Consider the following 12703-nt stretch of genomic DNA (forward strand, 5'->3'; position numbering starts at 1 on the left):
GAAAAGAATTGTTAAGCTGGTGGCATCTATATTTCAAGGAGATGTTTCTCTCAAGTAACTACTCTTGCAGAGAGGAATGGCTGATGTTTCCCCCGGCAATGATGCCCATGATCCAGTTACATAAATTTATGCAAAAATCCTCACACAGGAGGGAAAACTGGCAAAATCTCCAGAAGATGTAGTGATTTTATCCTACTTCTACAAAATAGTTTAGGCATCTTATTCAAGCTTAAAATATGTGAAAATAAACCTTAAGTGAGTATTCAAGAGTGTATTATGGCTCAGAATATAATCACTGAACCAGCTGAGACATCTGACAAAAATCATCATCCAGATACGCTTACACAAATAAAAATCAAGGTAAGGGCCATGAGGACTATTAAGGCAGAAAAGCAAAAGTATTGCCTGTAGCCCTTCAGAACCAAATGCCTCTATATGGGGGAAGTTTCAGTGAGGAACAACAAATGTCATCAGGTATAACTGCCCTAGAAAAGCAAATACAGAGGAAGAAAACTAAATTTTTTTTAGAAGAAAAAAGTAAATTAATCCCTAAGATTTCTAAAAACACAAAAACTAAATTACATAAAAATTCTACTTTGAAGGTGGCATAAGAGTTCACACATGTAACCCCAGCACTTGAAAGGGAGAGGCAGAATAATTGGTTTAACCTCATTCTTGGCTACATGACTGAGTCTAGCCTGGGCTTTGTGAGACCCAAGCTTATATCATGTAACCCTCTAGATAAAGTAAGCACAATTACACCTTAAAAACATGACTTCCACTTTAACCCTGAATGCTCTGACTAAAAACAACTGGGAGAATGTAAAAATAGCAAGCCATAATTCAAATTCTAAAAATATAGATTCAGTAAACAATCACTTTTACTGAGAAAACTGGATTAGAAAGTATTAACAAAAAGGGGGTCAAGATTAAAATAGCCATTACATGAGATCGAGAAGAGTGAAAATATGTGAAACCAAGTTTTACCAAGAAAGAAAAAATATGAACTAGAAAATGATGGTATCTCAATCTTTTAGAGAAAAACTATGAAACTTTAGAAATGAGGCTGAAGGAGTGCCTTCTTAATTAAACCTATGACCCACCAGTAACATCATACTGTAAAGTAAAATGCTAAATTACCTTAGAAAATAATAATTTTTCTTGAATAAGAAGGCAACAAATATTCAGGCCTCTGAATGTGAAGACTACCATTGGATTTTGTGGTCTTACTTTATTTGTAATGGAGGATGGGGACACCAATAAAGACATGACAGAAAAACGTTAAAACACCGAATCTAAAAGTGGATAATGAAAAGACAATGTAGGGATCCAGAGATGAGGGTTCCTGGTAGGACGATATGATTTTGTTATATTCTGACACTTTAGGGAAATCACAACAAATTAATGAAAATAAAAATTGTAGGACACCACTTCTCTCTGGCTATCTGTACTTACATGCGGATGATAATCAGTCTGTATAAAGATAGGGAAGTCCTATAGAACATGGGCTCTATGAGGCCACAGAAATTCTAACTTACATGATCAGAGTTATTTTACAGCTTTGACAAACAACTGGTAATAAAATTAATCAAGTAATTAATAAGCTGAGCTATTTACTCTGCACACATGCATGTGTAAAGCTATGCATGTGGTAAACAATATACAAAACCATTTCATTTAAAGTGCTTTTTTTAATTGTATAGGTACCTAATTTAATAAACAAAATCATGTATCCCATAGAGACTGAAATTTGACAAATTTTGGGCATAACTGAGCTGAATTTAAAGTAACAATTTGAAAAAGAAAATATGCATGAAACCCAATTTTACACATACAAATATTTGGCAAACATGTAAACAAGGGTAACTATTTCCAAAGCATGATATAGCAACACATTATACACTGAAGTAACTGTAATGCATTCATTTTTAGTTTAGATAAACTTGAAATCTTTAGTTGGAATAGCCACTTTCAAACAAACTCAATATTTTTCACTTGCAATTTTTGTATGACTATGCCTAATCTTTTAGAGCTATTTATTTTCTTCAAAGTAGCCTTTGTACAGAATTTGGATCACGTACCCATGCCTCTGTTTGAATGGGCTTGATATTACTTAGTAGCACCTCTTCATAGTTTCCGTAATCAGTGAATTTAACAACCGCTGTCATACCAGAAGAATGGAGCGCTTCAACTTCTGCTCGGTAAAACTGAGGAGGCAAAAAGAAGTTTGAAATAGGACATCAGTGCTGTCCACAGAGGCAATGTCTACTCTGCCAGTACATCTTAATATGGTCAATAAAATGACAAAAGGTAACAAAATTCATATTCTCCGCATCCTTTAAAAGTTAGGTAACTCCAAGTATGTACCAGGAATAAGTTGATTCTTAATTAATACATTTTAGTAATAACTAGTACATCTCATATGAGTGTCAAGTTAATCCCTGGTGTTTCCTTTTCCTGTCTGGGTGCTAGTTAATTTAGAGCAGCATGCTAGGATGTCCTTATCTCGGGACTTTGGCAACCAGCCCTGTCTTCCTTCCTCTAGTGTTTTCAGACCCACTATTGTGTTCTGGGTTGTTTTCAGAATGTGTTTCAGTTTTGAGCTTCTCAAATTATGTCAGTTCACAGCATGTCAAGATTCACACTGCAGCCTAGGAAAACAACTAAGGCATTTGGATATCAGTACACATAGTCAGAACTAACTAACTTACATATCCCCAACCTGATGCTTATCAACTACTGAGTTATCATTTGTTTAATACTCAGTACTTGCTGAAGGAGCTCGTCTGCCAATTTCAATTATTGGAACACAGGTAGATCTGCTCTCTGTTACTCCATTTATCTATGGTTGATCATTTATATCCAAAGCTTTTATGCCTTTGGCTATTGACAAGAGTACCACGGAGATATCCTTGCTCTTGAAGGAGGTAGTTTTAGACTTGCCAAGAGTTAGCTGATGAGTGTTGTTGTCATTACTGGAGGCTGGTAACTATGTTCAGCAAAGTGGCAGAAAATAAAACAGGTATAAAAAATCAGTAGCTTTCCTATATGCAAATGACAAATACACAGAGAAAGAAATCTAGAAACCAACACCATTCACTATGGCCTCAGAATATGAAATAAAATACTTTTGAGCCTGGAAGATGGCTCAGTGGTAAGAGCACTTGTTGCCCTTGATGAAGACCTGGGCTTGGTTCCCAGCACTGGTTAGTAGCTCACAACCATCTGTAACTCCAATTTAGGGCCCTGAGCCCTTCTTCTGACCTCCATGGGCACCAGACATGAACATGCTCATAACCATCTGTAACTCTAGTTCCAGGGGACTATGGTGATGGGGGATGTCTTTCTGTACGCTGCAAATATGTGTTTTCTGATTGGTTGATAAATAAAGCCGTTTGGCCTATGGCAGGCAGCTTAGAGGCAGGCAGAAAATTCAAAAAGAGAGACAGGAAGAAGGCAGGGAGAGACACCATCCTGCCACTCAAGGAGCAACATGTAATGGGACGCAGGTAAAGCCACTGAACATGTGGCGATATGTGGATTAATAATTATGAGCTAATTTAAGATATAAGAGCTAGCTAGCAAAATATTTGAGCCATGGTCATGCAGTTACAATTAATAGAAGCCTCTGTGTGTTTACTTGGAGGATGAGAGTGGGAGAGATTTGTCCTGACAGTCAGCAGGCTGGGATACAGGAAATCTTCCAACTATACTATGACCTCCCTCTTCTGAACTCCATGGGCACCAGGCACATGGGCATGATGCACATACTTACATGCAGACAAAACACTCATACACATAAAATAAAATGACTAAATTTTTCTCAAATAAAATATCGTGTAATAAATCTAACCAACGAAGTGAAAGACTTACACGGTGAAAACCTAAGACACTGAAAATAGAAATTAAAGAAGATATCAGAAGATGGAAAGAATTCCTATGCTCATGGCTTGATAGGATTAATACTATGAAAATGGCCATCGTACCAAAAGCAGTTATCATGCTGCTAAATGGACACAGCATTAAAACAATTCTAAATTGTTACTCATAGACCCATCTGAAAAGCGTCAATTTTAGTAGATGGTGATTGACACAGTGACCCACGACTGGCCAAGGTTCAGAGAGTAAGAGACTGCAGAATGCGTAGCCCTAAAGGGAACACACATACTGCAACAGCCTCCCAAGCCTCAGGGAGTAGAAAGAGCCTACGGCAGTGGGTGGTTACAGGAAAACATTGTCTTCTGGACAGAGCAGGGCAGTGAACGAACTCAGAGCAGTTGTGACAGCTTGTACAAAACCTGTGCAAGTTCAGACCACACCAAATCCTAGCAAGGAAAACATAAATTGGGCACACAATCCCACTCCAAGCCTTGGAGCTATTGGCTCAGTCTTTAAAAAGATTAAAATTATATTTAAAAATGGGGCATGGAATTAAACAGAGGTCTCAAAAGATGAAATAAAAATGGCCAAAACCAAACTGGTACAGCCACTGTGGATATCAGTAGCTGGTCCTAAAAACCGGAAACTAGATCTTCCACATGATCCAGCTATATCACGTTTGGGAATAACACCAAAAGACTCTATACCCTACTATACAGATACCCACTCATCCATTTTCATTGATGCTCTCTTCACAACAGGAAGAGGAAGGAAGCAGCCTAGATGTCTATCAGCTGATGGATAATGAAAATGTGTCATATTTACACAATGGAATATTATTCAGCTGTTCAGAAAAACAAAATTATGAAATACACAGATAAATGGAAACTGAAAAGGACAAATATGTTTTCTCTCATTTGTGACTATTAGCTTTAAATTATCAGGTATGCATGCTTCATTTGGAATGCCCAAAGAGGTCAGCAAATTAGTAAAGGGAGAAAGATTTAAAAAAAAAAAAAAAAAAAAAAAGATAATTGAACAGGAAGAGCTAAACTGGGTGGGAATGGGAGGGCAGGGTCAAGGAAGGAACAAGGGATATATAATAATAAAGACCTTTAGAAAAAGTCATATATAAACCTGCTACTATACTGTAGAAGCTTCATAACACACAGAGAGGGGAGGGGGGTGAGGGAGGGAAGGAGGGAGGGATGGAGGGAAAGAATTTAAATAGTTAGCCTATAACAGGGTGAGAATGCCCTTATAAGGCATTTACAAGCTAACAAACAAAAAGCGCTATACCAAAAACAGGTTATCTCTTTCGGACTCCAACAATACAGGTTATTGCCAATGCCAATGATTACCCTCCAGAACTGAAGATTAGACCCTACTGCTGAAGACAGTACATATTTAAGTCATAGTACATGGAGATAATCAAGCTAGTACTAACCTGAAAGCTTCATTCCTACTGGCTAGCTTTCATAGTTCTGAAAGGTACTATGCACACTACTAGAGTAGAAAAGTAAGCATTGATCTTACCCAGGTATGAATCCTGCCAACAGTAATGACCGCCTTGGCAAGACATGCCCAATGGTACAACAGTGGCATGACCATAATGAGCATAGCCAACCACTTTCTAATTGGACTGAAGGCCCACTTCACAAGCTGACACCTATACCTGGAATCATTATTAGAGCCACAGCCCTGTGGCTGGAGGGGTCTTAGTCCCTCTGGTAGAACCTGCTACTGTTATTCAGCTAAATGGGCACAGTATTAGACAGTCTCCCGACAGACTGACTGTTATACCCATCTTCAACTCACATCCGAAAAAGCTTCTATTTGCAGTAGACGGTGATTAACAAAGAGACCCACAACTGGTCAAGGTGCAGAGAACAAGAGACTGTAGAATGTTTAATCCCAAATGGGGCATCTCTATCACACCCCCACCCCCATGGCTCAAGGAACATGGTGGGAGAGGGGCAGAAACAGTTAGACCAGAGGCAGTGGATGACTACAAGGAAAAAAAAAAATGTTTTCTGGGCACAGGCGGGAAGCTTCACACATGAACTCACAGCATTTGTGGTTGTGGCAGCATGCACAAGACCTGGACAAGCGGAAGTCAGACTACACACATCACAGAGTGGAAAGGAGAGGAGTGCACAGAGTCCCACCCCAGGTGAGGAACTGCCAGCAGCTGACAGCTGCTGAGAGAGTCAATTTCCTCTAAAAACGTACCCGGGTAAGTAGACCGTGCTACAGTCAAAGACCCCACAGATAAGACCTTATGGGCAGCACAAATTGAACTGGGTGAGTACAGTAAAATTTTAAATAATAAAATTTAAAAACAGGGCACAGAGTTGGGTGGGCAGGGAATGAGGAGTAGATCTGAAAGGAGTTGGGAAAGGTAGCAATATAATCAAAACACTGCTCAAAATTATCAATGAACTAATAAAATTAGAAAACAAGCAGCATTCTGGGTTCTCGTCCCTTTCTGTGCTCACCTGGTCTCCCAGCCCTCACTAGGTTCTTATCACTATACTTCTGTTTGCCTTCCCCACTTCTTTCTTTCCCTTTTGGGCAACTAATAACCATCCATTTATTTATTACAAGGTGAACAACTAGCTTACATGCTTTTCTCTTTTTTTACAGGCTGAATATATATAATCTCTTTAAATAAAAATTCACATAACTTTGTACCACTGAAATGATTTTCCCCCCTTGGAAATCAGTAAAATTTGCAAGAAAGTAAACATAATTCAGCAAATGATAAGTGAAATACAGCCAAACTAAGTTTAATCATTTTTAGTACCGTTCTCATATGTAAGCCAAAACAAATTCTAAGCACCTACAAAAAAACGTTAAATATTTTTCTTTTATGAATTACGCATCTATAAATCTCTTTAAGGGCCCCAAACAGGTATGACTGCAGAATAAAACACACAGATGCTTTCTACAGAGGCCCCCCCCCCAGAACATTACACTGTATGTAGCAGCGTGCTTGAAACATCCATACCTTGTTGTCTTCCCAATAAAGTGCAAAACATTCATCTCCAGGTTTCCACATTTTCGCATACTCCACAGGAATAGATGATTCTATCACCTTCTCAGGCTTAATTGGCCCAGATCTTCTTTTGGGCCCACTATTATAAAACACTTTATCATCATAGGGTACAGCTGTGACAGGTCCTGCTGGCTTAATGGGTCCAATGCGTCTCCCTTTCACCTGCAATTCTGTCTCTCCATTTGGAACACCAACGAAACTATTACTTCGAACAGGATTCTGGTAATCAGTATTTACACTAAAATGTTTTTCAATTTTTAGACCACTAAAAGCTTCATTATTCATTGTCCGTGATTTCCTGTCATAAAAATGATCAGGATTACCTGTTTGGTTTTCTCTTTTCCCACGTTTTTGACTATTATAATCTATGAATTCTTGAGGAAGTGGGTTTTCTCTTGCCTCTGCATACAATGGACCTCTTCCTGATCTGTTTTGCATAGAGTTATCTCTTTTTTTAAAAGCGCCATCGTTGTGCTGAGAACTTATCGGGTACGAAGCGTCTTTAGTTCTGTCATATCTAGAATACGGCCTATCACACTTGATCCTCTCTTCTGACCACACTTCCGAACCAGAAGAACCACCCGGTCTTTCAGAGCCTCTATTTCTAGATAATACGCTGCTTTCTAAGGCTGGCTTCGAATTGGGGGTGTCTCTTTGAAAACGAGGAGGTTTCTCATTTCTCGGCTGCCTGGTGTCGTTTCGAGGAAGATGTCTTGATTGAATGCTATCTTTCACCCCATTCTGTTCAGCATTTGACACTCTGTGCTGTCCTTGATGAAGGGGCTGTGGCTGGGACTTTGGTTCTAAAAGGCAGAAGTACAGCATGCATATTAGGATGGAGACAGCATGGAGAGCTGCTTATTTGAAATCATATTATATTGGTTACTATCTTAACATCTCCTATCTTCAAACCTTGTTACCTTAATTCTTGGCTTGTTCTGAGTTCTATTTCTCTATCAGGAAGTCTTCCTGGTTAGCACATTAGAAAACTAAAGTAGTGATGTGAATCAAGATAAAGCAGTTTAGCTGCTGCACACTACGTCAAAAGAGGATATATACACTTCCTTCTGTGATTTATCTTTGATGGACATGTTTGTATTTTTCTGTTTGTTTGCTCTCACATAAATCACTGTCGAGATCCAGGACTGTGGATCTTTCCTAGGTCATCACGTCCCCAAAGATGGGCACTAAGGACCTGTGGTCGACCTATTTCTAGCACTGCAAGAAAACTACCCTCACTGCTCCCAGACACTAAACACCAGTTTAATATGTCTCTATAGGTTTCCAACACTCACTGGGAGGAAGCAAAAGAATTGTCAGATAAATTGCTTAGGTTAACAAAAATAAAGGAGATGCTTAAAAATTCTAACTCACAGACTATAAATCGAGACTCAAAATGGCAAGACAAAAAAGCAAATAAAACTCATCAAAGCAGATCCACTGGACTTGACATTTAAAGTAAAATGAATTATTTTCTAGTTAAGTGTCAACACGCAGACCAACCACCTATTAATTATGACAAAAAGAAATACTCAAGGCTTCAAATGCTTGCCAACTATATTTAAGAGAAATTTTCCCCAAGAATACCTCTTATAAACATACTGAAATGTTTTATTTTAACAATTATACTCAATTTAAAAATCTTTCTTCTTAAATTTTTGTATTTATGTGTATAGGAGAGGATGTATATATAATGTATATGTTATGTGTGTAGAGGGTGGGGGGTGGGAGGTGCCTACACAGGCCAGATGCCCTGAAACTGGAGTTACAAGCAATTGTGAGTAACCTGATCTGAGTGCTGAGAATTGAGCTCAGGTCCTTCGGAAAGGCAGCAAGCACTCAGCCCCTCAGTCGCCTCTCCAGCCCGTAAGCTGTCTTGGAGACTTTATGCTAACATCATGAGTTTTTTTTTTTTTTATCTAGGAATAAAGACTTCGGGAAGAGACAGAGAATGCTGGCGACACACGTGAGGGGCATGCCCAAGAGAAAGGCATGCCAGAGAACAAAGCCGCAGTGGTCTCTGCTGAGGACTCTGGGTGTGCCATCCAAGTGGTCTTCACACATTACCATAATGCGGAAACACATGGATGCTTTAGTAACAAAACAGGGTAAGGTTCCTCGTAGCATACACTGAGGAAAATTTTGTTTGATTTGCCATCAGCTAGATAGGAAAATGTATTTGGGGAATAAGCTTTTAAGCTTGCTATGTTTAGGATTTTGTTTCTTCTTAAACTATTTTAGTCAGGGTCACTGATATCTATGATGGTCAAAAACATTAGAAAAAAAGCAGGTTATCCTGAGAATAGCTATCTTAGTGTGCTGGGTTACAGAGAGAGGCTAGATAAACACACAGAAAGAAGGTCCAACTAGACTTGATGGCCATGACATGATTAGAACTCAGCTCTGAAAGAAAAACCAAGAAAAGCAAAACTTTCTAGTCTACAATTGGGCTTATGTCTTTAGTTCATGAAAATTTGCATTATTAAAAAATAGTAAAATCTCTCTTTTAGCTCTAGATTCAGTCTTTTAAAAAACTTTCTGTACTTTCCCATCACTGTTCTTATAAGCACTTAACAATTTAATTTGTTTACTCCATCATGCCCACACATCAGTGTTCTTATATCAAATATACAATTCTGAAAATATGCACAAGAAATTCCAAGGTAGCTTATCATTTTTAAGAAATAAACAAGCTTAGCAAGCTGCTCAACAGTAGAGAGAAAATGTCGTTACATTTAACTGTCAAAATATGACTTCTACATATTGGATATAAATGATAATATAAAATAAGTAGTTTTACTAATAAAGAACACACTTCATTTTCATTATTATGCTGAGATAAAGGTAAATCTATAAAAGAACTTACCTTAAAAAACAGGAATATTTCATGAGAATTAAACCCACTGAGAAAATAAAAATGTCCTTTTAAAAGACTATGGTGTGTATATGTGTATACATATACACACATGTGTGCGCACACACAGACACACACACACATTCTGCTTTACTCGAAAACAAAATAAAAAGCAAGAAAAGGAGGTTCTTTAATGTTTTCATATCTTTAAATATCTTTAAATTGAATCCATTTTATTGTAGGCAGTTAAGTAACAAAGTTAAGTAGATAGTAAGTAAACCTAAAACTAAGCTGGTTATTGAACAAACATGATGCACAGACTCAATTATTAAATGTAGAGAAAGGGAATTTTAAAGAAAGAGTGTCTTGTTCAAAAAGCAGAAACAGAGGCAAACAACAATGGGGATGTGCAGTCAGAGGCCAGGTGCTTTCTGACACTCTCACAGAGACTCGGGAATCTACCCTGTGACATACCAAACAGCACCCGACACTAAATCTATACCACTCCAGTGATAAATACGCTAAGATACTTTCATGTACAAGAAAGAGTGAATTCACGAGCGCTTAAAACCTGGTGAAAAGAGAATAATACCAAAGAGTAGCATAAGCGGAAGTTGATGATGCTAATTTTTTTATCCTAATGCTTCCAATTCAAGATTTAAGATTATACAACAGAATACAGGAACAATTAGCAAAATACGATGAATAGTATTATAATGAAATAGTCAAGCCGGGCGGTGGTGGCGCACGCCTTTAATCCCAGCACTTGGGAGGCAGAGGCAGGCGGATCTCTGTGAGTTCGAGGCCAGCCTGGGCTACCAAGTGAGTTCCAGGAGAGACACAAAGCTATACAGAGAAACCCTGTCTCGAAAAACCAAAAAAAAAAAAAAAAAAAAAAAGAAAAGAAATAGACAAACTATGAATACAATAAAGTTTAAAAAGAAAAAGAAAAGGCTATCAAAGAGTATTTCTGTGAGTTAGTGTGAAATAAATGTTACTATTATACCAGAGAGTTCAAAATGTATGGTTATAGCAATTAAAATGGTGATGGCACCATGACATTAAATGCAAGAATCATTCAGAACGAATCTATTGTCAAAAATCAACTACTTCCATCAGTATTGAGGATGCTGAATTAAACGGGCATCTTACAATATGAATATTTCTTGGCAAAAATTCAATCTCAAGCAGCAGTTACATCTTCATTTTATGGTAAATAAGTATACTCTGCTCTCCAGAATTAATCATTTGTTTTGGAACTCCTACCTGGAGAGTGTTTGAATATTCATTAACATCTGACTCTGTGCACCATAGCCAGCTAAGCAGACAGGCTAACTGTAACTCTTCATCTCTCCCTACACTCCTCCAACTCCAATCCCCCAGTCTCAGCCCCAGTTTGGTAGGAAACAAGGTTGCAGCCTCCTTCTCCCCTTCCCCATATTCAGTGGATCACAAAGATCTTCCCCTTGAAACTTCCCTGCCCTGCCCACTGGCTGCTTTATGTCAGCCCCCAACTCTAGCGGCCATCCCCAGAGAACTTTAGGACACCCAGGCCAGGGGAACAGGAAGGCTAATTTACAGATTTCACCTCTCCCTTCACAACTCCAACACCAGTCCCCCAGTCTCATCCCAGCGCTGTAGCAGAACACCTACCACAGCCTTCCATTCCTCTGCTCTCATCCCCAAGAGACCACAGAGGGCTTCTCCCACAACCTTCCAAGGTCTTTTCCAGAGACATAAACAAATAACAATAATCAGTTGTTCTGAATAATTTGAAGTAAACTCACTCCTATCCACTCCACCTGGGAGAAGCATGAAAACACATTCTAAGAACAACTGCATGTTTTAAAGAAACTTAGGTCACAAGAGTCTTGTGTTCTTTGAGTTCTTATAAGCACTAAGAATTTTCCTCACGTGATTGCATTCATGGACCACGTTCCAACACAACACACATCCAAGAGAGGGTACTATCTAAAATATATAAAGAACTAAAAAAAAAACCTAGATATCATGAAAACAAATAACCTAATTTTTAAAAGGGGGTATAGATCTAAGCAGAACATTTTCAAAAGAGGAAACTCAGATGGCTGAGAAACATTTAAATGTTCAACACCTTGAATCATCATGGGAAAGCAAATGAAAACTACTTTGAGATTCCATCTTACACCTGTCAGAATGGCTAACTCAATAATATAAATGACAGCTCATGCTGGCTAGGATATGGAATATGGGAAACATTCATCCATTGCTGGTGGGAGTGAAAACTTTTACAGCCAACTATGGAAATCAATATGGCTGTTCCTCAGGAAGATGGGAATCAATCTACCTCAAGATCCAGCTATGCCACTCTTGGACATATTCCCAAAGGATGCTTCATCCTATCCCAGTAACACTTGCTCAAACATATTCATTGCCGACCTATTCATAATAGTCAGAAACTAGAATCAATCTAGATGACCCTCAGCAGAAGAGTGGATAATGAAAATGTGGTATTATTTACACAATGTAGTATTACTCAGCTGTTAAAAAGGCGAAATTGTGAAGTTTGTAGGTAAATAGATGGAACTAGAAAAAGAAACATCCTGAGTGAGGTAACCCAAACCCAGGAAGACAAATACGGTATGCATTCACTTATATGGAGATATTAGCTGTTAAGTCAATGATAATAAAGCTACAATTGCTGTAATTACAGAGGTTAGTTATAGAGTAAGGAACTAGGGGGACAGACAGATCTCTCTAGAAAGGAAAATAGAATAGATATGGACGGATGCAGGGTGGCTGGAACTGGAGGATCAAGTGGGGAGGGGAAGGGAAGAGTGGTAAAAGGGAGGGATTACAAAGAGAGCTAAAAGTACAAGCTATTGGAGCGGTAGTATGGAATGTAATACAGTAGAAGCTTCCTGAAATATATA

General features: G+C 38.4%; 1 protein-coding gene across 2 annotated transcripts in view; it reads right to left on the reverse strand.

Annotated features, from left to right (window-relative positions):
* Positions 1-12703, reverse strand: part of Tdrd3 (tudor domain containing 3) — a 150058-nt gene that overhangs the window by 26313 nt on the left and 111042 nt on the right. For both annotated transcript variants that reach the window (XM_059273278.1, XM_059273279.1), the window contains 2 exons: positions 6890-7740; positions 2082-2207 (listed from right to left, as the gene is read on the reverse strand). In XM_059273278.1, coding sequence (XP_059129261.1) covers positions 2082-2207; positions 6890-7740 — 977 coding nt within the window. The remainder of the gene's footprint in view (positions 1-2081; positions 2208-6889; positions 7741-12703) is intronic.

The sequence above is a fragment of the Peromyscus eremicus genome, chromosome 9 (assembly GCF_949786415.1).
Source record: "Peromyscus eremicus chromosome 9, PerEre_H2_v1, whole genome shotgun sequence".
Taxonomy (NCBI): Eukaryota; Metazoa; Chordata; class Mammalia; order Rodentia; family Cricetidae; genus Peromyscus; species Peromyscus eremicus.